Below are 27,437 nucleotides of genomic sequence, written 5' to 3'. Positions count from 1 at the left end.
ACCAGATAGCAAGTGTGAATAATCAGGACAGGGGATGGGGGCATCTATATAAGACACAGCCCTGAATATCGGGACGGTCCCTATAAACTCGGACAGCTCAGCACAAGCACACCCTTTGAGTGTATAGTTTGTGCTGCAGCCGCTCCTTTTGAAGATTAAAGACTGAAATCGCTTATTATGGGAATGAGTAGCTTTAAACTGCTCCTCCTGCTACGATACATTGTAGCAACTTGAGGAATTCCTGTTTCCTTCTCACAGGGAGAAAGATGCAGACAAGACAGAGAAATTAAAAGCCATTAAGAAGCAACTTCCTCCCTCTCTGCTCTCTAGGGACGCATCTGCTTACCTAGTGCACAGCTGTAGATTAGCAAGCAGCGCAGTAACAATGAGATTTAGGACTTTACCCTTTACCTGTGTGCTCCTATGACCCTCCAAACAGCTTCAGTGACGCAAGTCTACTGAATCCATCCCAGGAAACATTGCATTTGTCTGTCTTTTTCTCGAGTAGAATGGAAAGCTGGTAATGCCCATCCCCTCTATGCCCTAGGATACAGCCCTTTCTTTAGGGTGTGCACCAACACCCAACCTACACAGCCACAAGCGAGCTGAAGCCTTAGCAAGCTCACCACAAGCGAGGGATACTTCCCCGGAGGTCAATACAGAGGAGAATGAGCAGAGATACAGGCTGGTGCATAGACAGAAATCGGGGGGTTGGGATGGTCTCCCAACAGCGTGCAGTGCTAATGATAAGAGGACCTTTGCTCTAGAACGGACACAGCAGGAGTCAGACTCGGGCTGGCAGCCTATCCCCTCCTTATCTACGGCACTGAGGAGACAGCAAGTCGAGACTGGACTCGCTCATTTATAAAATCAAACTTGAAATATTTATTATAAAAATACTCAAACTGCAACTTGGGAGGGTGGGGGGGAAGCCAACTAATGTTAGCATCCGGCACTGCAGTCAGTGTGCGTGTCCTTGGCTCGCCAGTCATTCCCCTCAGTATACTGCAAGCAGCATATAAAAGGTCACAGACTCATGTCCTCTTCCCATTTTGACACATCTGCTAGTCTCATATTTTGCCACATGAAATCGATGAACATGGAGGCTTGCAATAAGCGGCCGAGTCTCTGGAAATGGCGCTCTGTAAAGAGGAAAGAAAAATTATGGCTAAGCGGAAAGGATTAAGTTCAAGGAAAATCAGAGAGAATTCTCTTCTCTGCCCTGACTCAGGCTAACGGGGAAAGGAGAGGATGCTGAGTGTGTATCATCTTCACAGACTTTGAACAATTATTTTTCAGTGCTGATAATAAGACGCCAGGAAGCAATTATTCATTCCACATAGCACTGGTATGAGGATGGAAGGACAATACAGCTGGCAACACTATAGAGTATTGTTGTCTACAAGCTGTGTCCGAGGCACAGCTCAGAGACCGGGATCTAGGGCATGGCTGAGATCAGGCGCAGTGTGAGCCACTGAGCGAGACAACTGTGCCAACGTTTGAACGGAGCTGAGATACGGTCTCTTTTCTAACTCACCGGTGTAAGGCAGAAGGGATTCCACAGCAGTTTTAATCCCTTCATACTGCAGGAGACACTCTGGCGCTTCGTGCTTTAGGAGGGTTTCAAGGACAGCCTGAGCCTCATGGCAGTTTCGAGAGTTTGTGTTCCATGTCACCAAAAACTTCAACACTGACTCTACAGAGAAAAGCCAGAAATTCAGGAGTGTGCAGTTCACACACGCAAGCTCAAGGGCAACATCACCCCACAAGAGATGCCAGTTCAGGAGGGATCTGTTTTCATACCCGCCAGGTCAGGCGAGCTTCCATGCAAGACTGAGTGACAAGCTTGGGGGCCAATAGTAATTGTATAGAGAGTCCCTCACTGGACTGATTGAGAACAACTAATCATAACATATGGAAGTGGCCTTGTGAACAGAGATGGTGACAGGGATGCAAATCTCCGGGTTCTAAATTCCTAGCTCTGCTCCGGACCCAACTTGGGCTACTTACTTATTCTCCTGTGTGCTGTCATTTCCCCATCTGCAAAATAGGGCTAATAGAACATAGCTGCCTCCTAGGGGCATTGTGATGCTTTGACACACCTGGATGTAAAATGCTACCGGGGTGAAAAGGAACATTGCATGGCAGCCGTGTGGCCACAGACCAGCCTGTAGCAGGCTCAGGTCTACGTCACCACTGGCACCCTTACTGATAGCAGCAGTTGCGCTGGGCAGGGTGGGAGGCCAGTGATGAAGAGTGAATAGAAGGATGATTCTAGTCCTTCTAGTTTCAGTACAGGAAACAGGCTTCTAATCTAAAATACTTTTAGTCACGTGAGCAATAGCTTAACCAACCTTTCTGATCCTTCCGCAGTCTAAGGATGTTCTTTTCTAAGTTCTCTTTCCCATTGGTTTCCTTAAGGATAACTAAAGGGGAAAGCGAAGAGACAGGAAAGAATGGTAAGATTAACTTCTAGAAAACAAAAAGGTGACAATCAGAAGCCAAGCTTTGGAAGCAGAAAGTATCCAACAATTTGTGGTATTTAATGAGTGTGCAACACTATATCTTAAGGCGTGCTGGTTTTTTGCGTTCACTCAGAATGTTTAGCATACTGTACTGCGTCAACACCCTGGCTCAGCCCAATTCCTCATCGCCAATGAAAAGACATGAAAGCTAGGTCTAGTTTCTCTGCCAAACTCTAAACCTGAATCTGATCTCCGGGAAAACCAAATCAGCAACCTGACCCGCAGCGCTGTGAAGAGCTGTTTGTGGAGTCACTGCCATGAGCAGACAAAATACTGCAAAGTAACAATTAACCTCAATAAAGAGTCTGGTTTCAGGCTGTTGGCTTTAGGGATGAAAGCTGCCCTGTCCTCTAACTCAAGGCCCACTGCCCCTGGACAGTCAGTCACTGTGCACGACGCTTAGAGGACCCACTGAAGTCTGTACAGTGACCTTTCCTGAGATGCGCTTGTGCTTTGAGATCAGAGGAAACATTTGCTGTTGGGCACAATGCAGTGGGGCATTGGTGGTTTCAAATCAAAAAATAGAGGTGACAAGAAAAGGGGAAAATAGAAGTGGGAGGCTCCTGGACTCTGGGTTTCTGTCTCCTTTACCTGACAGAAGGGGATGATTTGGAAGACTCCAGAAAGAACATTGACTGACAGTGGACACCTACCCTTGATCACTGTCAGCACCGTGTGTGGCCGATCCAAAGAGATTGCCAGCCCTAAAGCTTTCAGGTATTTTTTCTCATGGAGCAGGTTGGAAAGCTCTTGATCTCTGTAATGCAGTCAGGAAGAAGAGGTTGTCAGAGGTTCGTTTGCTTGAGGGAACAAAACGTTATGCAGAATGCAGCAAATTCAATGGTAACAACGCATAGAGATTTAGTGCCAAGAAGATAATAAAAGTAGGCTAGCCAGTGAAAACCACAGTGCCCTCATTGTGTCGATAATTATCCTGACATTATGTTAAAGGGGTTCCTGAGCTATTCTGTGCTGGCTGACACAGGAGAAAATGAACGATGAGTAAGTTTCAATGGTCTGACTTGGCTTATCTCAGCAGTACAGATCCTTGAAGTTCATTGACTTCCAAGCTAATAGTTATTATATGAAGCAAAGATAACCTACACCAGCGGATGAAGAGCTGAGAGAGATTACAGGGCAGACAACCAGCTAAACAAAGGCTTTGCTTTATGAATCAGAAGGAATGGGAAGGCTTTAAGGGCAGTTTCATGGGGACGGCACATGATAAAGGAGACAATAAACTATCCAAAGTACTGCTCAGGGTTACTCACTTCATAATCTGCTCCTCTTGCTTAGCTTGCTCCTCTTCCAGTTCAATTTCAGTAACATCCTTTAACAGATCACAACACAGCCGCGGTCAGTCTTGCTTGAACAGAGTTTGATTTCCTGCCCAGCTTTTCAGCAGGAGCACGTGCTCCACAACAAGATCTTTATGTGGGGTTTCAAATGCTGAATCTAGCTGCTCCCCAAATTATTTACAGCAGCATGGACTTGACCCCTTCCCAACCCATCGCTGGTGTTCCCATTGCGCCTTTCGTTGCTTGCAGGCTGCTCAGGGCCTTTTCCTGTCTCTGCCTTTAGAGAGAAGTAGCCAGTGCTGTTCTGGAGCCTTGGCCGAAATCAGTATCTGCCTATCCCCATTTCACAGATGGGGAGGATGAGGACAGCAGAACTCAGGCAGCCTGGCTCCCAGTCCTGGATTCTGACCACTAGACCACACTCCCTCCATTCTTTTCTTAAAGCAAATTGAAGGAGGACCATGTACGATACCTTCCACAGGATGACACAGGAATCGCTGGATGCTGTCACGACCAGGTCATCCTGTTTGTTACAGTGGAGACCCCACACTTTATCTTCATGACCGTCTAAGGTTTTCACACACTCATTTGTTTTAATCGTCCAAAGTTTCAAGAGCCCATCGGAACCGCTTTTGGAAAGGGGAAAGAGAAACCAAACGTAAACCCCTGGATTTAAATCGGCACTGGACGGTCCTAGTCTTGCTCTGCTGCAACGTGTCAGAAGTGAGGGCTTGGTAAAAGTGACACTCACACACCATCACGGGACCCTGTCAGGTTAAAAATCATTTCAAACTAAACCAAATGATGCTATGAACATCCCCTTAGAGTATTCTTTCTATCCTGGCTATTCATATAGCCCCGATCATGGCAGTATCTGAGGCACTCAGAATCCGAATGTATGTACCCTCCCAGCACCCCTGGGAGGCAGGGCAGTGCTCTTATCCCCATTGTACAGACAGGGAACTGAGGCACAGAGAGTAAGTGACTTGCTGGGGACATGAAGTTGGTAGCAGATGTGGGAACTGAACCGGTATCTCCCAAGACCCAGGCTAGCGCTTTAGCGGCTGAACCATTCTTCTTCTCTGAACTAAGAGTTTTAAAACCCAATGTACGTCTCACTGTGTATGCAGTTCATTGGCTTTTTCCATTTCTCTCTGCTTGGAGAGTGCAAAGATCATTCATTCAGGTTTTATTTCTGTTTACAACTAGTAAAGGCAGAAAATCCTTTCCTTGAGGGGTCTGCATTCGTTTCCCTTTGGCTGATTAACCCTTCCTCTGCTGCTCACGCCCGCTACAAGAGGTGAAATGCCCCTTCAGAGCTGCCCACGTATTGGGTATATCTCATGTCCCAGATAGTTCAGTGGAGGTTATTGGAACACAACAGCACAGGTGCTAGACTGGAGGACGAGTAGGGGCGGAACTAGCACTTCAGCAAAGCTGAGCAGAAATGGAGGATTTTCCCCATCAGCAAGGTGAACGTACAATTCGCTTCAGGGAAAGGGCTACAGTCAAGGCGGCTGGTGCTGACTCATCTGGTTGCTGGTTTAAGACCCAAATCCAGTTTCAGCGTAAGCAGGCCCAACTCCCACTGACTTCAATGGGAGTCTCACCTGCTTACTCCAGAACTGAATGTGGTTCCCTCTCTCGTCAGAATCCCATCTGCCGAGCACACCTCTCTCCCTGGGAGAGGGGATTTTCAAATCAACAATTCAACCTCCCGCTCGCCAGTTCGCTGCACTGGCCTAGCTTCACTTAGGCTCCTAGAGGAAGGTCATACCTACTAAGCAGCTGTGTCCCCCGGCTCACGAAAACTATCTTCAGCACAGAGGCGTCGTGACCTTCAAAAGTCTGGGTGGGAAAAAAATAAGTATAAAAAGAAGTAACAGAATATTAGACAGCCAGGTCACAGGGGAGACCATGCCTCACTGTTTGGAGCTAAGAGGCAGTTTGGAATAGCGCTCTTCTTTCACGAGAACACAATCTGTACCCAGATGCTAGATAAAGAAGTTCCAAGCAGGCAAACCATATCCCTGGAATCTGTGTTTTGCTGCAGGGTGGGAAAGGTAGGAGGGAAGATAAGACGCATCCCAGTACTACTTTATAAAAGCTTAGTGTAACTGCTGGAACATGCAATCCAAGGTTAAATCACAGTATGATCAGAGCGAGACATTTACATTAACTGGATCAGTCAGCTGCTGAAAAGTTGATTCACCTGCTTATTGTGTCAGATGGGAGATAACACCATCGGGGAAGAGTCACGTGGGGATCACAGCACTAGGACTACTAAGTTATCTGAAGGTAGAAGCATGCAATAAGAAGGGTGCAATTTAGCATCTACCTCCTTCTAATAATGAGACAGACTGGAGAGATGTTTCTCCATTGAAGACCAAGAGTCAAATTACTCTGTTCTATGCCCATTTCCTCCAAGGTCCTATCTCTGTCACGTCAATCCAGCCTGCACTGCTCCTGGGTTGGCCAGAGAAGGAAGCAGGTTATTCAAGAGTGTTGCTAAGGGGCTTGCTGCCTGTGCAGGCCTGGAGAACAAACCCAGGCCTGAACAGCTTTTCCCTCATCACGGCAGTGTTGTTACACTTCTGCTAGTCTGGCCAAGCCGTGTCTGTTTGGAGCAGCCCTGACGAATCTCTGCCACATTCAAGTGTTTGTCTAGATGGCCCAGGAGTTTGAATTTTCATTACCTTCAGACAGCTGAAGTCATGAAGACCCCACAGCTTCACAGTGCCATCTGCTGAGGAGGTGGCCAAGACTTGATCCACAGGAGAAAACTGCACGCACCAGATCCCACGCGTGTGTCCCGAGAAGATGCCCATCAGAGAGCAATCAGGACAGGACCACAGCTTGGCCGTCCTGTCCTGTGAGCCGGTGGCAATCAGTTTGTCATTTGGAGAAACCGCCACACTATTTATATCCTAGAGAAAGTCACACAAAAGGAGCGAAGCAATGAAATTCTCTTGCCAGCACTAACCAGGGTAGCCCAGGGCTGAGAACGGAGGCGTGAGAGAGGTACAAGTTCTGGCTATGCTCATTCTGAGCCCTCAAGATTCATTGTTCCCGGGACCTTACCTGTTTTATAGCTAACACACCTGTTACAGCTCAACTAAAAACTAAATACAACATTTTCCCATGATGTGATCTCCCCAGCACATGAAATCTTTCCTTTTGTGCAGCTGTTCTATGCTTATAGGCAGGTGCCCCCAAGCCAAGTCCCACTAACTCCGTCAGTCTCAGACACACATCTGTTTCCTGTACTGATCTGAGATTCCTAGAGGAGAACTAAAACATCTGAATGAAAGCCACAGACAAAGAGAGGGGAGAAAAATACATGCCCTGGCTTGGGAAATTATTTTTTAGCGAAAGGAACAAATAGTTTCAGGGGGGGATTTCCCTAGCCTCCACTTTACAAATAAATAACTGATTTTCCTCGTCTGATGTCAGTGGAAGTTATTTCACCAGTCATGTTACTGTCTGGAATCCATAAACATATGTTTTACGAAGTACTGAACCTTGCGGCCAAAGGCACTCAAAGCACAGAGCACAAGAACTGGCTCGTGGAGCTTCCACAGAAAAAGAACCTTCTCCAGTCCACTGAGATTTTACCTTGTCGTGACCCCTCTCCGTCACGTGGGCATGAAGGATTTCAGGGCTGGAGACCAAGCCTGCTTTTGTTTTGGCAGTGAGGGACTCTGGGAGATTCCAGACTTTGATCGTACAGTCTTGGCTGCTGGTGACTACAAAGCTCTCTTTCATTCTGGAAGCAGGAGTGGGGGGGAAGATATGAAGAGGAAAAATGTCAAATGCAATAAAGCAAAACAATTGTTTCACCTGCACAGAGAAAATGGCTTTTCTTTCTCCAGCACCACCCTATGCACTCAGTTGGGATTGCAAACCACTCAGTGTTTGAATGTTTTCAAAAGCTTCGGTTCATTTCATTTAAACCCTTACAACAGCCCCCAGCAGTTCAGCTATTTGCCACAGGCACCATTACTCCTCTGAGCCAAGTATCACTTAATGAATTGCACCTTTTGAATACAGAAATTGGACTCCAAATAGAAACAGATGTGAAGAAAGGAGAAGAGTTTATAAACAAGCAAGATTTCCCAGCAAGGTCGATTATCTCTGTGTTTCTCCCCTTCCCTCTCTAATTCACTAGAACGTAATCCAGGAGCTAGATGGATCAAGGCTCCTGCAGGTTTTTGTTCCTCTAGAGCAGGGGTCGGCACCGTTCGGCATGCGGCTCGCCAGGAGAAGCCCCCTCGCGGGCCGGGCCAGCTTATTTACCTGCTGACGTGGCAGGTTCGGCCGATCGCGGCCCCCACTGGCCGCGGTTCGCTGTCCCAGGCCAATGGGGGCGGCGGGAAGCGGCGCGGGCGAGGGATGTGCTGACCGCGCTTCTCACCGCCCCCATTGGCCCGGGACGGTGAACCGCGGCCAGTGGGGGTCGCGATCGGCCGAACCTGCCACGTCAGCAGGTAAATAAGCTGGCCCGGCCCGCTAGGGTGCTTTCCCTGGCGAGCCGCGTGCGAAACGTTACCGACCCCTGCTCTAGACAAACTTGAGCCAGACGGACAAAGAGGAGAAGCGCAAACATAAGAGATGGGGGTGGTGAGGCAACAGGGTGGGCCAAAAAAAGTCTCTCTTCCAACTTCATCACATTACAAGTCAACACGTTTACCATGACTGGCCTGGGATACCGCAGAGGCAGCAGCCTTGGTTCAAACAGACTGTGGTTTCTTCATTGTGAACACAGACCACATGTAAGAAGAATGATGCCTCCGTTACCTTGAGCAAGAGAGCGCACCCACCCCATGGGCATGACCCAATCCTTGGGCCACGCAGACCACATCGCCTGCTTTATCCATCCGCCAAACCCGGAGGCTTCTGTCCTGAAACAGGAAAGGAGGAAAACAGTTATACTTTTCTGACAAGTGAATAGATTAGTATTAATAGCCAGTGTGTCAGGTATTAAAAAAAAAAAAATCTATGCCTGCAGTCATTTCATCACCACCACTTCAGGGCACAGATAGACAACTAATGAGGGATTCCATCTTACTGGACCAAGCAATATTCATAGAATCATAGAAATGTAGGACATAATAGATTACCTAAATTCACCCTCCTGTGCTTAAAAATCTTTCAAGGGGATTCCACAACCTCCCTATTATCCTTTTCCAGTGCTCAGCTATTCTCAGAGTTAGAAAACTCTCTTAATATCCAACCTAAATCTCCGTTTCTGCAAACTAAGCTAGACAAATTAAAGGTAATTTTAATGGTAAGCTACAATTTACATTAGTTACTTTATTTCTGAGCATGTTGCGACAGCCTGCCCCTTGTCTCCTTACCTCTGATCATCTGTGCTACACGTTGCTCCCAGCCACTTCTGCAGCAATGAATAGCTCTGAGCTCACATGCTTACTAAGAGTAGCACAAATACTAAAGATCCCAGGAAGATAAAACAACTGGGATTTCCTGTTGGGCCAGTATAATAAAACCAACCCATATATTTCTAAGGACAATGTTAAAAAAATGATAGGATTTAAAAAGAGCTTGGATATCTATGAAATCTCTAGATATTCTCTAGAATTTCGAAGGACAGAAGTTTCCATCGGTACAAAAGCTCTTTCCAAAATCAAGGAAAATGAGCAGAAAACTGCCCACAACAATAAAGGTCACTATAAGCAATGGGCCTTACTACGTACCCAGGAAAGGAAATATTAGATTACCTTAGCACAGCTAGAAAACATCAAGCCCTTTCTGAAGACATCCAGGGCCAGAACGGTTTCTGAAAGGAAAGATGGCAGCAATTATTGTTCATGATTTGTAGCGCCTTGGAGCCCTAGTTGTGGACAAGAACCCTACTGGCCTAGGCATTTCAAACAGAATAAAAAGATTAATTCTAAGCACTTCAGAGCAGGGTCCAATATAAAACAAGAGGTAACAGATGGGGCAGCACAAGGAACAATGGGAATACTGGTCAGCATGCTCTGCAGTGATCTCAGGGATAACCACTGCCAAGTTGCTGTGATGGCTATGAAGAAAAAAGGGGAGTTTTAAGAAGGGTTTTGAAGGCTAATGAGATTTGTGGATGGTCACAGGGAGCACCTCCCACGCATGAGGGAAAGCAACAAAATATTGTATTTAGACAACAGAAATGCATGAAATAAGGCAGAGTCCACCGCCCAGTAGGGGTGAGGGGAAGCTCTGTGGCACTTAAAAACACACCTACGCTGTGAGCGCTGTCGTTTTCTAGTAAGTACTTGGCTACGTTTGTGGACCTGGTGTGATTTGATTAGACACTTGCAGTCACAAAGTGCATTAACACTCAGAGTCGGTCTTCGACCCCCCACACCCTAATCTAGAATTTAAGAGGATTTCAGTGCTGGCGAAAGATGCTAAACCAACAGCCCTGGAGAATAAAGGCTGCTCTTTAAGCAAAACAGGGACAGCACGGAGAGCAGCAGGAGCTTCCATGCACAACGCCTGCAGAGCAGATGCCTACAGTAGAGGGCACTGCCGCCTCCACGCAGATGAGTCTTGGGAGGAGAGAAGCCAGTTCCAGGGGTGACCCACACAGCTCCTCCCTGCTCATTGCAGAGCTGACAAGCCTCTAGGTCCCTGTGTACCTGTGTGGCCGTACAGGATCTGGCAGTGCGACGTTGCCAGCTCAAACACTTTCAGCTGAGGGCTGTTGGTAGCCACAACAATGTGAGAGTCAGCAGGGCCAAGGAACCGCACATCCAGAACCTCCTCGTTGTAACCTGCAAACTGGGGGCAACGAAACAAGAGACAGCTTAACAGGCAAGGAACGAGCTGGCGAGAGAAGACCCAAATGACAGCCACGGTGGCTGGTAGCACTGCATTCATGTGCATTCCTGGGGATCTTTCATTTGATGCCATGCTTAAAAACAATCTCACATAGCACAGCCTCCATTTAAATACATAGACATTTAAGGATGTGGAGCATTCCTCGATGGTCTGTCCCTCACTGCCCTTTCGTCTCTGTTTCATTTCTTTAAGAAGAAATCCCTGCAAAGAACAACCTATAACTCCTGATGCCAGGTCTTTGGTTCATACTGCATAGACACCAACTCAGGACAATGCAAAGCTCTCCCAAAGAAACCTTATCAATGAACCTGTGCTCTGTGCATTGGAAATAGATCTGAGTACCAAGGAGAAAAGGGAAAGAACATAAGAACGGCCATACTGGGTCAGACGAAAGGTCCATCTAGCCCAGTATCCTGTCTTCCAACAGTGGCCAATGCCAGGTGCCCCAGAGGGAATGAACAGAACAGGGAATCATTAAGTGATCCATCCCGTCGCCCATTCCCAGCTTCTGGCAAACAGAGGCTAGGGACACGATTCCTGTCCATCCTGGCTAATAGCCATTGATGGACCTATCCTCCATATACTTATCTAGTTCTTTTTTGAACCCTGTTATAGTCTTGGCCTTCACAGCGTCCTCTGACAAGGAGTTCCACAGGTTGACTGTGCGTTGTGTGAAAAAATACTTCCTTTTGTTTGTATTAAATCTGCTGCCTATTAATGTCATTTGGTGACCCCTAGTTCTTGTGTTATGAGGAGGAGTACATAACACTTCCTTATTTACTTTCTCCACACCAGTCATGATTTTATAGACCTCTATCATATCCCCCTTAGTCGTCTCTTTTCCAAGCTGAAAAGTCCCAGTCTTATTAATTTCTCCTCATATGGAAGCAGTTCCATACCCCTAATAATTTTTGTTGCCCTTTTTTGAACCTTTTCCAATTCCAATACATCTTTTTTGAGATGGGGCGACCACATCTGCACACAGTATTCAAGATGTGGACATACCATGGATTTATATAGAGGCAATATGATATTTTCTGTCTTATTCTCTATCCCTTTTCTTAACGATTCCCAACATTCTGTTCGCATTTTTGACGGCCGCTGCACATTGAGTGGATGTTTTCTGAGAACTCTCCACAATGACTCCAAGATCTCTCTCTCGAGTGGTAACAGTTAATTTAGATGCCATCATTTTAGATGTAGCAACAGCTGGGGAAGATGGAACCATTTGACAAAATGTTGTCGTTGGACATGGAGTTGTCCCAAGGTACGGTGGGGGAAGAGAAGAGGCACTGAGGTTTGGTACATGGTACCTGCTTTCTGAGCTGAAGCGTCTGGGCATCGTAGAAGATGATATTATGCTCAGCAGTCACAGTTGCGATCTCATTTTTCCCAGGCACCAGCATGCAGTGTGTCAGACTGTGTGTGCTGCCCTCTTCCTCCTCCTTGGCGTCCACACGTTGGTAGGGCACGGGCTGGGTGTACACACAGGCAGCTGTGGCGGCTTCCCAGATGTGCAGGATCCCTAGTGCATGGGATGTATACTACCTGTTAGTGGCATTACGTTACCTGCACAGGATGCTCAGAAAGGCCCTCCGAGGTGTGTCCGTTCAAACTCCAGCCTTGTCTATAGGAGACAGCTGTGCTGGTGTAACTAATGGTGTGATTTTTAAACTGATTTAGTTCCGTGGATGTGAAAGGCTGCCTGGACACTGACTTTGGCCTAAGCCAGACTTATTTCAGGTTAGCTAAAATTGATTAGGAACAGGTTTAAGCTAAACCAAAATAAGCCACTCAAACTGAAGTGTCCACAGAGGGGTTTGCACTGGTTTAAAACTCAATTTCATTTAAACCAGTGCAGTTTTCTCAGGTAAACATGATGCCTAAGACAGAAGGTGTTTTCTAAATTAAATCTAGACTATGAAATCTGAGCAGGCGTTCATCCCCCACTCATCACCGTGGTATCTGGGACTGTAAAAGCTTAGCAGAGATGGGGAGGGGGAGAAAGTGCTACTTTAAATATCCCAGGAGTGCCAGAACAGGCTCACTGAACTGGACCTGGCTTTCAACAGATACAAGACAATGGAAAAGGTGCTGAGCCCTGACAATGGCTGGCCACAGAGTCTAATTTACTCCTCTTTACACCCGAGCCTGGCAGCGACAAGACAGGAGATTCCACGGGGCTCACTCACCTTTGCTGCCAGCTGTGAGAAAGTGAAGCCCTCGCTTCTTCACACCCAAGTGTGAGAAATCTCCACCCTCGGGTAACAATACTGCAGCTTCCACGCTCTGCGAGAGACGTTGACAAACCATGAGGCACAGTAAAAGGTAAGTAGAATTTAACAGCCTGAGTAACCACTTGGAATCAAAAGCAGGTCCCTTTTTTCCTGACTAGAAGTCAAATATCACCAGGGAAGTAATCTCACCTCATATATAGGGACAGTCCTCTTGGCTTCTCTTGTTTTCAGGTCCCATACCATACAGATTTTATCACGACCAGAGCTGCAACAAAGGTTATAAAGAAAAATTCACTACCAGCACCTTCCAGCCAAGAATCTCAAAGCAAAGTCAGACGTGGAGCTGTGGCTGGTCAACCTCTCTCTAGGTCAGGCATGGGATGAACAAAGCCACACACATCCCTGTGAGGCAGATCAGTATTATCTCCAATTTACACGTGGGACACTGAGGCACAGAGCATGATTAGGTGAAACCCAGACCCTCAACCTCTCTCTTTCTTGGAGCCCCAACGAGCTGTATTGTCACCCCTTCCTTCCCTCAAACAGCAAACCCCATGGGCAGTACGAGAATGCCATATGTTTCTTGGGGAGGGGGAATCTGAATGGAGATCTGATAAGCCCATAACAAGTTTACCTGATGAGCGTGTCTTTATCTGCAGCAAAAGCCAGAGAGGTGACAGCACTGTAGTGGCCGTCGAGAGAGGCGATACACTTGCTGGATTTCAGGTCCCAGATCCGGATTATACAGTCCATTGAGGAGGAGAAGAGCTGCAGGCGGGAGATATCGGGATGGAACTCAACGATGCTAGCAAGGGAGGGTAGAGAGAGATTAGCATAATGCAGGCACAAACCAATCAGCATCATCTCTGATACGGCAATAACGTAAATGTCTAGCATCTATGACAGATCATTCACATTAGCTGAACTGGGCTTAAATTACTGACCTCCTTTGTCGAATCTCATTTATCCACAGTCCGCCCACTGGGAAAATTTACCATAGGTCTTTGCCCTAGGAAATGCTCTAAAGAGTCCATAAACTGTCAATTGTGGGTGTCTGAACTGGAGCTCCCAGATTTCCTTAACCACATCATCTCCCTCCCTATCTTTTCCTCCCAAAGCAACAGCCAGTTATAGCCCTGGTCCCTCCGTTAAGCAGATCAAAAATCGGAAACTGAGAACAGTTTTGGACCTGCTTAGTACAGTCATTTGCATTTCCCTTACCCAGAATGCTCTTCTTACTCAGTCATCTCAGGATAATACTAATGACCAGACTGGGATTGAGCCAAAAGGACTGGCAAAGATTGCAATTGTACAGCAAGATCTGCTAACAGAATTGGGGTCACAAACCCAGATCCCCAAGCTGCTGCTCCTTATTTCAGACAGAACACCTGGGTGGAATTTCAGTGTTTTGGTACAACTGTCTCTGCTAGTTTCCCTAACGGAAAATGGAAGATAAGAAGATTTTCTCCTTACTGTACAACCCCCGTAGATCCTTTCAGGTTATGCGTGCAGTACTGTTTGATTACATCCCAGATCTTAATGGTGCTGTCACAGCCACCTACAAGAAGAAAGGACATGAAGAAATTAACAACACAGCAGGGCTGGGACACTAGCAGTTGTATCAGTTTCACAGGTTACAAAAGCAGAAGAGGGAAAATGAGAGAGAGAACAGTTAGTCACGACACCCAGGGAGGTTTCACGGATTATAGCACTTTGCATTTTCAGAGGGCTTTGTAAGTATTAACTCACTGGTCCTCACAAAAGACAGGTACAGTTACTGTCCTTACTCAGAGATGAGGACCCTGAGACACAGAAGAGTTAAAGGACTTGCCCAACCCCACCTGCACCCACTCCCTGACAGAGAGTGAGTTTCAGAGCTGGGTTTTCCGATTTCCAGATATGTGCTCAGACCACTAGACAAGCTTCTCTCTAGGTGCATGTAATAATTTGTAGAATTTTCAATTAATAATATATTTTTACATAAAAACAATCTTCTTATTGCAGTAACAGGAAAGTCTTGAGAGGCTCTCAAGTTCTCTTTTGATTTTATTCGAACAGCAGGGGTCACTGTCTAACAGCACAGAACTTAAGGTCATTTCATCACAAAAACAGACTCCCCCATCATGTGACACTGAAGTCAGACTGTACCTGTGGCCAACAGAGTGGAAGTGGGGTCAAAGATCATGGTGGCCACTGGTGCCGTGTGCATTGCTTTCCACGTACGTCTACACTTGTTCTGTCGCCATTCCCACTGCTTTAACAGCAATGCCCGGCTTCCTGTCACAAGAATCTAACAGAAACACACAGCAGGAAAAAGAGGAAAATACAGAGATTAAGTTAGCCAGTATATTCACATTCTGCATTATGTTCACAGCGAAATTTAGAAAACCCAGAGACAGACAAAAGCCAGGAAATTTCAGTTACCAAAAGAAGCTAATTCTGAAACTAATTTATTTCCCAGCATTTTTTTTTATAGCAAAAGCCTGGAAGCCATATAAATAACATAAAAATGTAAGTACATCACAAACAAACTGGACAGAATGCAATGCTGTAATGCAACAAACAGATAAAATTCTGCCCCACCCCCATATATATCAAGTAAGTTTAGAAGCAACTGCTAGCCTTTCAGAAGAAGGCATTACAGATAATAACAAACAGCTAATAAAGACCTGTTGTAATAATTGGGCCTACAAATTTACTGTAATTGTGAGATGTGAATAAGTTCATAAAATATCACAATAACCTAGAACAAAAAATGGTGACGGGGAAAAGATGCAAAAGGGACACAGAACCAATTAGTACAAACAAAAAGGCCTATTATAATATAACTCAATGACTGTGTTAAAATTATGCCTGGTAAACAAGTGAAGGATGGGACCAGAAATTGACAGATCAAAATTGGTGTGTCGGAAATTACTCCTAATTGGTAAATAAATTAATGAGGGAATGGGCTATTCCGCCAATCGTTCCCTTTGGGTCCCTAAAAGAAAAGACTTTGGGGGAAAATAAAGTTCAAGCTAACAACAATTACTGGCTGGGAGAGAGGCAAAACAGAAGAAGCTAGCTACACCAGCATGGCTGCCACTCCCACCATCTTCTGGGACCCTGGGATCCACCATGACACCCTTGGGCCTTCGTCATCCTGATCCTGAGAGATGTCCTGACCTGACCAGACCAGGCCAGAGAGAAGGACCCAGATGACATCATCTCTGCTGGCTCTGGCTAAATCCTGTTGGAATCCCAGAGATCTGGTTCCTGCTGTCACTGTCCTCCCCCTGGTATGTTCTTTTTCTTCCTGACCTTCCTTCTCCTTTTTCTTACTTCTTTCCTTTTGTCTTCTGTCTAATAAGCATCCGGATTAGCCCACCAAGACTGTACATTCTGCAACATTGCCGTAAGTTAAAAGCAATGCTTTAAACAGCCCGATGCTGGTACAAGTTTGCCAGGTCTTGGAGTGGCTGATGAGACCATGTGCCATGCCTATGTTTCTCCAGCAGTGAGGTTGCAAGTGAAAGTCAACACCAGAGACAGAGACTGAATTTTCTCTCTCTACTATTCTTTTCTCTTCCCTCTTGTGTTTGCCTTGTTTTGTCTTCTAGGAAACAGTACTGGATTTTAACAGCAACTACAACAGCTCCAGTCAATTTCAACTACCTTCTCTTTTCCCCAAAAAGGACAATTATTACCACCTTTAAAACGTGAAAGTTGTTGGAATTAAAGTCTTAACATTTTACATTTCACATGTTCTCGCGGTTTTTCTTTCTTTTCTGCATCTTTAGTAAAAGGTTAAAAAACAAACACACAAATTAGCAGTGTTTGCCAGTGTACTAAGAAGATGATGTGTCTGTTTACGAAACCCTGAACTTTGTTTACAACTGTTCAGTGTTGGACAGTGACTGGGTCACATTAACATCTTTAGCTCTTTGGGCCATAATATTCCATCAAAATTAATACCATAGGCTCCAATCCTGCAAACTCTTAATTAAGCACATGCATATTTGCAAGAATGGGTCTAAAGTTAACTCATGGAGTAAATGAAAATAGCAGCTGGTACAATCTATGCACATGAACAAATTGATTATATTTGATTGCATCCCTTTCCCTCTGTTTTTTGTCTTCCTAGATTATAAGATTTTTGAGACAGGGACCATTTCCCTGTATGTGTTTGCTCAGAGCTTGTCACAATATAATTTCAATCCAGATTGCTACCTCTGGGCACTATTGTAACATAATTATTAAATAATAATTCCCTTTAATTTATACAGGATGCAAGTTTGTTGGAAGTAGCAATTCAGACTGCACAAAATTTATTAGAAAATCCTATCAGAAATTAAAGCTGGGAGAGTCCAATCAGACCCCATTTGGACCATCACCCTTTGCAAGTGCAGGATGATTCCATGTAGAATATTCTCCAGTGCGAACATGATTATTTATGGGACCTATTAAAGTGGAAAAAAAGGAACCAAGTGTAACTTGTCACATACCTCATCATCAGGGCTAAGAACAAATGATGTAATGTCCTCTTGATCATCCTATACATGGAAGAAAGACGCAGTTAAATCATCTGTGCAATATTTTTAAATGCCATGTTGCCCTAGTCTCTGTACAGGTTTTACATGGCCTACACATGCTATATTGTTTCTTGCGCTTCATCACAGAATCTCCTGCAGAGGAAACTGCAGAATACCCATGAACAAGACAGACTAACAGGACTGGGTACATTGTACAGGGCTAAGGACTCCTGGTTCCCACAATGCTTCACTTCTTTCCCTGACTGAGCAGTTCCAACCTGGGGACATGGGGGACAGGGACAGAAACAGGGTGAAGTGTGTGAATGAGGCATCTTCCTAGGGAGCTGCTTCTAGCTTTCGTTTAGGTCATGTCACTGTCAAGTGCAGACTCTTCATTTCAGTGGCAATCCAAAAGGTGAATCATTTCCAGAGAGACTGTTCACAGGCAAGTTTCCTACTCTGACCAGAAAGCTCCCATGTCGACTATATCGCTTCAGCCCACCAGGATGCACGTCTGCAAGCACGTTTCACCACTGGGGTCTGGAGTTTGAGACTAAATCCAGTTTCCCATGATAAATAACAAGTACATAAAAACCACCATGCTGGGTCAGACCACTGGTGCATCTAGCCCAGTGTCCTGGCCTCAGAGTGGCCAGTGCCAGCGCTTCAGAGGGAATGAACAGAACAGGGCGAGTGATCCATCCTGTCGTCCAGTTCCAGCTTCTGGCAGTTGGAGGTTTAAGGACACCTGGAGCATGTGGTTGCATCCTTGATCACCTTGGCTAATAGCCATTGATGGACTTATCCTCCATGAGCTTATCTAGTTCTTTTTGAACCCACTCATACTTTTGGCCTTCACAACATCCCCTGACAACGAGTTCCACAGGTTGACTGTGCGTTGCGTGAAGAAATACTCTTTTGTTTGTTTTAAACCTGCTGGCCTATTAATTTCACCGGGTAACCCCTGGTTCTTGTGTTACATGCAGGAATAAGTAACACTTCCTTATTCACTTCATACATTCATGATTTTATAGACCTCTATCATATCCCACACATAGTCATCTCTTTTCTAAGATGAACAGTCACAGTCTTTTTCATCTCTCCTCACATGGAAGCTGTTCCATACCCATGATCATTTTTGTTGTCCTTCTCTGCACCTTTTCCAATTCCAATACATCTTTTTTGAGATGGAGTGACCGGAACTACACGCAGTATTCAAGGTGTATCAGGGATTTATATAGTGGACCATGACTGCACGGATCCCCCTTGGATGGGTAGGAAAGTGGTCCATTCAAGAAGAAAAACCTGTGTGTAGTACAAAAGTACTGGGAAAAAAATACATTCCCTTTCATTCCATGTGCAGACAGTGCTTGTTCATGGAAACTCAGAACTGCTTCTTTGCACCAGTGAAAAAGGCCCTCTTTTATAGTGAGACATGAAACTGTATTAGCCATGTCCTAGCAAGAACTAAACTTTGAAAATATTTTCAAATCTCATAGTAGCCAGGGACATTGCAAATAAATAATGTATCTGTCTAGATTCAGATACATTTCTCATTCTTCAATACTCAAACTTCCTTCTCAGTGCCTTTAGATGAATGCCCCAGTAATAAAGGTAAAACACCCTTTGAAAGTCATTTGAAAATACTGAATTAAATACATCACGTTAGTAGTTAAAAGTTAATCTAGAAAACTTAAGTTAGTTTGATTTTGCATCATCTCACCTGTTCGATGCTATGAACAAGGGCTCCTGTTGCTATGTCCATTATATTTAGTTTCGTTCCACAGGGACAAAACATGTGTTTTCCATCTCGGCTGATCTAGAAAAGAAAAAACAAGTCTATGGCACCAAAAAGAGAGTTGACGTATGTTTTTATATATTAGCACCCACACATCGTTGTTTACTTTCCTCCCCCAAGATTTCAGTAAAAGAATTTGGAGTTTGGCATTACCTGAACTTTCCCTCCTTTGTAGAAAGGCTCAATTTTCCTAGACACAGCATAGCTGAAAGGAGAAAAAGAAACATAAATAGAGGAACAGTTAAAATAGACTGATTTGTTTACACCATTGGCATTAAAAGCACTTTGAAGTGATTATTCATATGCAGGAACACTATATGTACACGTCTTACCAGAATTAAACCCGCTAGAAAAATTGTAGCTAAATAAATATCAGAAAATAAAAAAGACCAACATGTGCTATGTATAGAAAGAAATGGATTATCTGAGTCATGTATCAGGAACATAAATTACAGTAAAATGCTTCTATGTAACTGCTCAAGTCTATTCCTGTAACATCTTTTCCTTCATGAATCCCTGCTTCAAGTTTGTGAAGACAAAGGAGTCCAACAACAAATTACTCTGGATTTCCCAGAACTATTTTATTGTTGTGTACAGGAACTAGTGAAAGTTGAGTTTCAAATAGAGATGCGTTATCCCACTAAAAGCGTCAGAGGCTGACATAGCAAACATGCCCCACTGAGACAGCATTGTAACTACCAGTGATTCAATGTGCATCATGTTATGTTTAGGTGATCTGGAACCAGGTGATTCAAATGGAGCAGTGTAAAACAGTAGCTTGAGCACAAAGTCTGCTCACTAGCTCCTTATCACAGTGATGATAAAAAGCACTGTTAAACATCTATAGACTGCAACAGAAGATAAGATCCTGTCAAAAGTGGGTTTGACAAATCCTACCATTCTCTACAGTACGGAATCATTCTGTATTAAATCTACCCAGCTTTTCCTTAAGGAGATGAGACCAATATGCCAGAGGTAGAACCAGAGGTAGAACCCTCACTCCCAATGTGTTCTGTGGGTGTTATTAAATAACAACAACTAAGAGGCAGCACTTTGGAAGGGAGGAGAGCCTGGGGAGGGGAAAGCAACTGGCATCTGACAAACTCGATATCACGTGTATGTGACAGAATCCCAGGCTTGTCCCATCTGCACAACAGCACAGAGATTGGCCACTGGCCTGGCACCCTCCCAGCCACCTTCCTGTCAGACACCCCTATGCCACAGCACCCCTTAGCGCCACAGCAACGCCAGGGCTCCCACCATGGCAACCCCAAAGTGATGGCACAAACGGGCCCCTCCACATTGGCGGCAGCACAGGCAGAGAATGCCTCCCCCACGCCACCTCCAAAAGGCTTTCGGATCTCTGAGACACAAGGAGCCCCACAGGCCCTTTTTGCTCCCCGGGGAACTCAGCTCCCCCCCCCCCCCGGCCCCTTGGCTCCCCGCGGATCTCAGCCCCCCCCTCCCCCCGGCCCCTTGGCTCCCCGGGGATCTCAGCTCCCCTCCCCCCCGGCCCCTTGGCTCCCCGCGGATCTCAGCTCCTCTCCACAGACACCCCCCCGGCCCCATGGCTCCCTGGGGATCTCAGCCCCCCCCCCCTTCCCCGGCCCCTTGGCTCCCCGGGGATCTCAGCTCCCCTCCCCCCCCGCCCCTTGGCTCCCCGGGGATCTCAGCTCCCCTCCCCCCCCCGGCCCCTTGGCTCCCCGGGGATCTCAGCTCCCCTCCCCCCCTTGGCTCCCCGGGGATCTCAGCTCCCCTCCCCCCCTTGGCTCCCCGCGGATCTCAGCCCCCCCCCGGCCCCACCGCTCACTTGGATTTGAAGCGCACGGGGGCGCTGCCGGGGCGGGTAGCCGCCATGCTCCCGCTGGGCCCCTCAGCAGCCCGGAATCTCGCTTCCCCGCCCCCCCACCGATCGCAGGGAGCCCATGTGGTTCCGGCGCTCTCAGGTTGCCAGGGGCGAAAGCATCACTTCCGGCGCTCCCCCCTGACGTCACTTCTCCCGGGCGCCATATTAAGTACGGGCTGGGCGCTCGTACCCCGCCCCGCGGCCATGTTGAATGCGGGCAGATTGTCCCGGGGGCTGAGACAGGGAGAGGGGTGTGCGCTGGGGGGGGATGGGATCCTTCACCCTGCCCTGCAGTGCAGCCACCTCTGGGGGGGAGGAAACGAGGCCACCCACAGCAGCCTCATGCCACTAGTCGGTATTGGTGTCTGGAAACTAGAGCGACTTAAACTGGGATTGGGCCAGTACATCAGGTTTTACCCCCTACGCCCGCTAATTATGCTACACCCCTGCTAACTGGGTAGGGGTAGGATCGACTTTTAATATCTATTTTATTAACACATTGCTGCCTCAGGTAGCCGACGAAAAAAGCTAATTTTATGCGCACAGATTAAGTGTCAAACACAATTATGACTAGTGATCATTTACTTCCTAACAGTAAAGCATTTGATAAACCAATTACAAAGATACTCTAGCCAGGTTTAACCCCATTTGGAAAAAAAGCAGAGACACGTGGCTACTCTTAAGGCTGCTTTGAAAGGTGACAATTTGGGGAAGGAACAGCCTGAGGCAGATAGATTTGCTCTTACAGACACTGCAAATAGCAAGTGGTTTACTGGACTAATGAATGAAACCAAAAACTGTCAGTAAGCAAATATTTTATTACACACTGAAATTTATACCATCCCCTAGAAGCAGCATTTTTACAACTGAAAGACATTCTAATAAGTTTGACATATTGTGTCCAGACAGTAACCAGGCCCCCACTTTCTCTAAGCATCCTATTTAAGTGGTTTTGCTCACTAGAGGGCAGCATTTCCCCTGCCACACATACTACTGAGTAGAGGGTCAGACTAACACGCTACCCCTTTGATACTACTGAGTAGCACATATGGAAATAAAGGCCTTTAAATTGCTGCCTCAAATTAAATCATCAGAAATTATAGCAGGGCACAACATCCTCTTATTCTGTAGACCAACAGTTTTCAAACTTTTTGCATTGGTGACCCCTTTCACACTCTGACCCCCCAATAAATTAAAAATGGGGGGAGGAAATTTAATTTAATGAGGGCTCATGACCTCCATGTAATCACCTTGCAACCCCGAGGGGTCACGAGAACCCCTGCGTAGACATTCTGCCCTGCCCGAAAGCATTAAATCCATTACCTTTCTACAGCAGTTACAACAGAGCCCCAGTCTCACTATAGGCCTCTAGGCACTGCTGGAATACAAATAGAATAGCCCTATTCCAACGCAGTACCAAAAGAGCATCTTATACCTTTGGGCTTTGTACTACACCACCATAATATGCTTCTGTCAGCATTACTCACTACAATTTGACTACTCATGCAAGCAAACATACTAATTACTGGTCAACTTCTTTTGCTGAATAAGGGCTGGAGACTCAGATGTTTTCAGCGTTAAAGACTATTAGTGTTTAAGTGAGATTGTCTTCAAAGTGTCCCATTTATAAGCAGAACAATCTGCATTTAGTATATTCATCTGGAAAGGGGTACAAATGTGGAATGTTGCTGAGATGCTCCACATACTCTCGATTGTTCATGTGTGATCCATGGCTCTTCGGACTCCCAGTGTGTGCTGGAAGACAAACCAAACATTTCTGATTAGAAATACCAGTTATACCAGACTTAAAACAATAACACCCCAGTATGTCCCTCTCCTCCCAGACAGTACCGACAGTGTTATTATCAGTCACCTCCCATAGGCCTGAATTATAGGAACATGGGTTTTATTCCCCACACATTGGGTCCGTGGGCAATAAGCTTAACGCTCCTGTTGCTGTAGGCACGGTGATCTCCCCAGAGGCCATTGCAGAAGCCAGAGGTGATTTTCAAACAGTGCCAGAGAACACCCTGTGCCCTACCACAGCCTGATGGCAGTTTGGTGCTAATGGGGAAAGGGCCCTGGAGAGACAAGTGGCCTCTCAGGCCTCAGCCAGCTCACCAGAATGCGAGACTCCAAGAGACACCGGACTCCATGCAGAGCCCGGGAAGAAGTGTGGGATCCCCTGCAAGGGCAGGTCCCTAGCAGCCTATACACACTGGGGGCCCCCCAGTCCATAAGGCACCAGTAGAACTACACCTCCCAGCATGCTCTGTGGAAGCCAGCCCACAACCAAAGAGGAAGGGTGGAGCAGGGCACACTGGGAGGTGTAGTCCTGGACATATGCCCGCCGCATGCACTATCAGGACCCCCCCTACCCCTGACGATAATGCCCAGTCACCCAACACAGCACAGCGCCTGGGGTGACAGTGGAGCTAACCTGCCCTTCTGCAGTCTGCTGCCAGGCTCCACACCATCCCTTGCTCTTATCAGCTACCGAGATCTGCTCCCTTGAGCTCGCCTGTAGGAGAGTGTTGCCAAGTCTCGGGGGGGGGGGGGAGGAAGAGAAGAGTGGGGGGAAAAAAAAGGGGGGCGGGGGGACTGCCTTTCGAAACAAGCCCAACCCCTTTCAAAACAAGCTCAGCTCCTTTCAGAGGGAGGGCAGTGGGGGTGTTTATACAAACTCCACCATTTTTTCAGTCGTTCAGTTTTGCTGCATACAACAACATTATTATTTTAATGTGTCACAATTGGTGTGTACGTACATTAAGAAATGTCATCCTTACTCTCTCCATCCTCCACGGTCTCTGTTGCCTCAACGTTCAAGGTGGGAATGTACTACCATATCCTAGTGTGGGACAAAATCCTGATAACAAAATCCCCAGTCGTCTTAACCTAGAGCGGAGGTGCAGTATACGGCGCAGAGTCATCCATCCTGTTCCAGTGCTTGGACTTCTCTCGGGTGAACAATGAGAACACTTGTTCCACATCAGCATTACTCAGTAGGGAAAGTGCAAACAGGGCTAGCTCTTTAAAGCCCTGTTCACTGCTACTGTCTTGAAAAGTGTATACTTCCACCCAGAACTGCTCCGCATTGTCATCATCTGTGCTCTTCCATTGCTGGAAGTTGATGGCTTGATACTGTGCATCCAAGGCCCCCAAGTCATCTTTGAAAATTTTCAGCATGGAGATGTCATTAGTTGAGGTTTTCCCTGAAAGAGAACAACAACTGATGGACTGAACACCGAAGAAGTGGGCTGTAGTCCACGAAAGCTTATGCTCTAATAAATTTGTTAGTCTCTAAGGTGCCACAAGTACTCCTGTTCTTCTCTTAACACAGACATAGATTCCCACAGATTAATATTTTCTGGAAGTCTCAACTGTACTTGTTTAGCAGCTTCAAGAGCATTGTCAAGCTTTGCATCTCCTAAAGCAACAGTAAACAGTTCTCCAAAATTAACAGCACACAGTGCCAAGTGGCTGGCTACTCAAATTGAAGTCAAGGAGTTTGCAATCAGATAAAGGGATACTTTCTAGAAACAACACTCTTGATATAAAGTATCAAAGGGGTAGCCCTGTTAGTCTGGATCTGTAAAAGCAGCAAAGAGTCCTGCAGCTCATGCTCCTATAAGTCTGTTAGTCAAGGTGCCACAGGACTCTTTGCTGCTCTTGATACAAGAGTAGGAAAGACTGGAGGGCAAGTTACCGGGATTACTCAAGTGGTGAATATGTACCAAATCTCAGGAAGCTGTGATAAAACCAGTTGTAGGAATGCGAGACTAAAAAAGCCTCTAGATTGGCTAGCAGCATTTCTACTGTTTTACTGGTACACAGCTGGGTAAAGTGACATACACATTTGATCAAACTGAGATTCTCATTCCTTTGGAGATGTGTGTAGACAGAACTTTTCTTCCCAATCATGATGCTACACCCATCAGTCCCAGTCCCAATACACCTGCTGAAATCCAGACCAACATGGTCAAGAAACTGAATCAGTGCTGTAGCAAGTGCGTCTGCTGTTTCACTTTCCAAACTGACTAATCCCCAAAAAAATGCAGACACAATTTTGTTGGAGGAACTGAAGTAGCGCACTACAATGCAAAGCTGTTTTACTGCAACAATATCTGTGCTCTCATCTATAACCAGTGAATACTGAGACTCACCAAGATCTGATGAGGTCAGAGAACATATAGGGAGCAATAACATTGTTTTATTAACGCCATGCATTTTGTGCAATGCAAACTTACCTCTTTTTCGAACGCTGATCCGACAACTTCTCCAAGGTGATCCAGGGAACTAATTTCTGAGTGGCAGGCAAGATAGCAGGCCAGATTTAAATCTGCTTGGTGCATCGTGGTTGAAGGCTTTGATTCTGTAAATCCAGTACCTGTCAGGTGCATAGAAGAAAATGGTGTTGTATTTGTTTTATGTTTGCCAGTCCCTGCATGATGTGCACGAATCTAGATTTTTACAAAATTTGCATGCAGCTTTACTGTCGTCATCACCAACCACAGGCTTTATCCAATCTTCCAACGCCTTTTCTTTTACCCACACCTTTTGGTAGTTGTTTCTATATTTTGCCCATTTTGTTGGCAGCATACTGCTCTTTTGTTAGCTTAACCTCAAAATGGCGTCTAAGCATGGCTTAACTGAAACATGATAGGATGTGTCAAGTGGGTGGGCCAGAAAGTTCACAAACTTGCCACCCACCCTGCAAGGAACTCTGGGTAGGGGAAGATGACTTGCATGCAGCATCTGACCGCCCCACCGCCCCCACTGCAGGGAGCTGGGGCAGGGTAATGGGATTTGCATGCAACATTCACCCCACCACCCAAACAGCCTGCAAGGAGCTTGGGGTAGGGGAGTGGGAGCTGCACGCAGCATCTGCTCCCCCCCCATCCCCCAACAAGGATCTCAGGGGGCTCTGGTGCACTATTTTCCTGCCAGCACTGCAGTATGAGGAAGGGGCTAGGTTTCGCTGTCTCTCCCCCCCACCTCCACCCACTCCTGCTCCTCAGTCACAGGCTGACCAGCCCTAGCCACACTAGCTACTTTGTGGGCCTGCCTGAAGGTCAGAGCCACCCAAGGAACAGAGACGACTGACTGAGCAGCTAGTAGCCACAGAGGGGCCTCTGGCAGGGGAAGTTGGGGGGCGCATGTAACCCCCCAGTGCTCTGCACGGTCCAGTCAGACACCTGCCCACCCGGGCCCCACATACCCCGCCCTTCATTAGACCAAGATTCTTGTCCCCCCCCTATTTCAGACACCCCCCCCCCCCCCCAAGATTTCCCCCTCACATTCCCCAGTGGGCAGGAGAACCCCGCCTCCTCATTCTGCTTCCCTATCACCCCCCCCCCGCCCACACTCTAGGGTCCCTCTCAGGTGACATCTCCCCAGTGCCCCCTCCACCACTCAACCCCCCACAGCCCGTGCCCCCCCCCGGGGTACAACTGCCAGTCAAGGGCAGGCAAATCGCAGGCTGCTCTATCCTCCCCCCACCAACCCCCCCGTACCACCCAAACCGACCTCCCCCCTTTACCTAGCGAGCCGGCAGCCACGTGCGGGGGGGGGGGGGGGGGGGGGCCGGCAGCAGCAAGCCCCACAAGCGGAAGGAGAACGGGGCAGCCAGCAGCCTTTTAAAGCCTTTTTTTTAACCGATTGCACAACCATGAGCCAATCACGCTCTCCGGCGGGAAATTAAAAAACAATCAGAAAAAGTCCCCCCTCCCCCCCCCCACAGGCTGCTTAACACGCGGGCAGGCACTTACCTAACACGGAACACGTGCTTGCTGGGAGCGGCCTGCAGACAGCTTTGCGCATGCGCAGCGCAGGGTTCCGGGCTGCTCCAGGCCGGTTCACCAGTAAGGGGATGTTATCCCGGCGAGTCTAAGTCATGCTCGATCCGGGGCGCCTCCGCCACTAGCCACGCATGCGTACAGCTGGGGCTCTGGGGCGGGAGGGAACCTCGACTCATAGCAGGCGGCGCAGGCGTTCTGTATTTACGGGGCGGGGCGCTCCACCGCCCTTGCGAGGAGATCTCGCGAGACCTCGTTTGCTATAAATAGCCAGCTGCGCGAGGCGGCGGCCTTCTAGTCTGAGAGAACACGTAAGGCTGCGCTGCCACGGGGGGGGGCATCCGCTGCCATCGGGCCTGGCCGCGGGCCGGGCGGGACAGGGCCCCGCTGCGGAGCCTCTGCTGGGGGTCCGCCTCTCGGGCACAGGCCTATTTCCTGCCCCGGGTGGGGCTGTTCCACCCGTTTTCGCTCCCTCAGGCGGCCGGGGGGGGGTTGGGGCCCGGGGGAGGAGGGATGGGGGGGCGGGGGAGGAGGGATCGGGGGGGAAGGGATCTGGGGTGTTCAGGGCCGGGGGGAGGGGAGGAAGG

General features: G+C 47.2%; 1 protein-coding gene, 1 long non-coding RNA gene and 1 other non-coding gene across 7 annotated transcripts; all 3 read right to left on the bottom strand.

Moving 5' to 3' along the window:
* Positions 1-882: 882 nt before the first annotated feature.
* Positions 883-21,141, bottom strand: TBL3 (transducin beta like 3). Its single transcript, XM_054042775.1, has 22 exons — positions 21,020-21,141; positions 19,363-19,414; positions 19,135-19,230; positions 17,385-17,432; positions 15,049-15,190; positions 14,374-14,458; positions 13,535-13,705; positions 13,090-13,165; positions 12,856-12,952; positions 11,977-12,188; positions 10,462-10,603; positions 9,562-9,620; positions 8,621-8,724; positions 7,439-7,589; positions 6,520-6,750; positions 5,601-5,671; positions 4,296-4,452; positions 3,797-3,855; positions 3,179-3,282; positions 2,355-2,426; positions 1,538-1,696; positions 883-1,142 (listed from the first exon to the last, which is right to left on the bottom strand). The coding sequence occupies exons 1-22, from the start codon at positions 21,064-21,066 to the stop codon at positions 1,027-1,029; spliced, it is 2,451 nt and encodes an 816-aa protein (XP_053898750.1). The 5' UTR covers positions 21,067-21,141; the 3' UTR covers positions 883-1,026.
* A 712-nt stretch (positions 21,142-21,853) lies between these two features.
* Positions 21,854-26,842, bottom strand: LOC128844291 (uncharacterized). Of its 5 annotated transcripts, none has more exons than XR_008446463.1 (4): positions 26,824-26,842; positions 25,303-25,442; positions 23,821-24,267; positions 21,854-22,810 (listed from the first exon to the last, which is right to left on the bottom strand). It is a non-coding gene; the product is annotated as an uncharacterized LOC128844291 (long non-coding RNA). The 5 variants fall into 5 exon arrangements; XR_008446461.1 differs by lacking the exon at positions 26,824-26,842 and adding an exon at positions 26,595-26,633; XR_008446460.1 differs by lacking the exon at positions 26,824-26,842 and adding an exon at positions 25,549-25,702.
* LOC128845014 (small nucleolar RNA ACA64) lies at positions 22,943-23,072 on the bottom strand. Its single transcript, XR_008446601.1, has one exon. It is a non-coding gene; the product is annotated as a small nucleolar RNA ACA64 (small nucleolar RNA).
* Positions 26,843-27,437: the final 595 nt, after the last annotated feature.

Source organism: Malaclemys terrapin, chromosome 10 (genome assembly GCF_027887155.1).
Source record: "Malaclemys terrapin pileata isolate rMalTer1 chromosome 10, rMalTer1.hap1, whole genome shotgun sequence".
Classification (NCBI taxonomy): domain Eukaryota; kingdom Metazoa; phylum Chordata; order Testudines; family Emydidae; genus Malaclemys; species Malaclemys terrapin.
The sequence above is the reverse complement of the archived record's forward strand: the minus strand, read 5'-3'. Positions and strand labels throughout refer to the sequence as shown.

What these genes read in the sequence shown, in the direction of transcription:
- TBL3 (XM_054042775.1), bottom strand. Translation starts at nt 21,066, where the DNA reads ATGGCGGCTACCCGCCCCGGCAGCGCCCCCGTGCGCTTCAAATCCAA. An exon ending in GGATCTACGGGGGTTGTACA is followed by an intron (nt 13,706 to 14,373) that starts GTAAGGAGAAAA and finishes CTCCCTTGCTAG; the next exon opens with CATCGTTGAGTTCCATCCCG. An exon ending in ATCCCTTCTGCCTTACACCG is followed by an intron (nt 1,143 to 1,537) that starts GTGAGTTAGAAA and finishes TCCTCTTTACAG; the next exon opens with AGCGCCATTTCCAGAGACTC.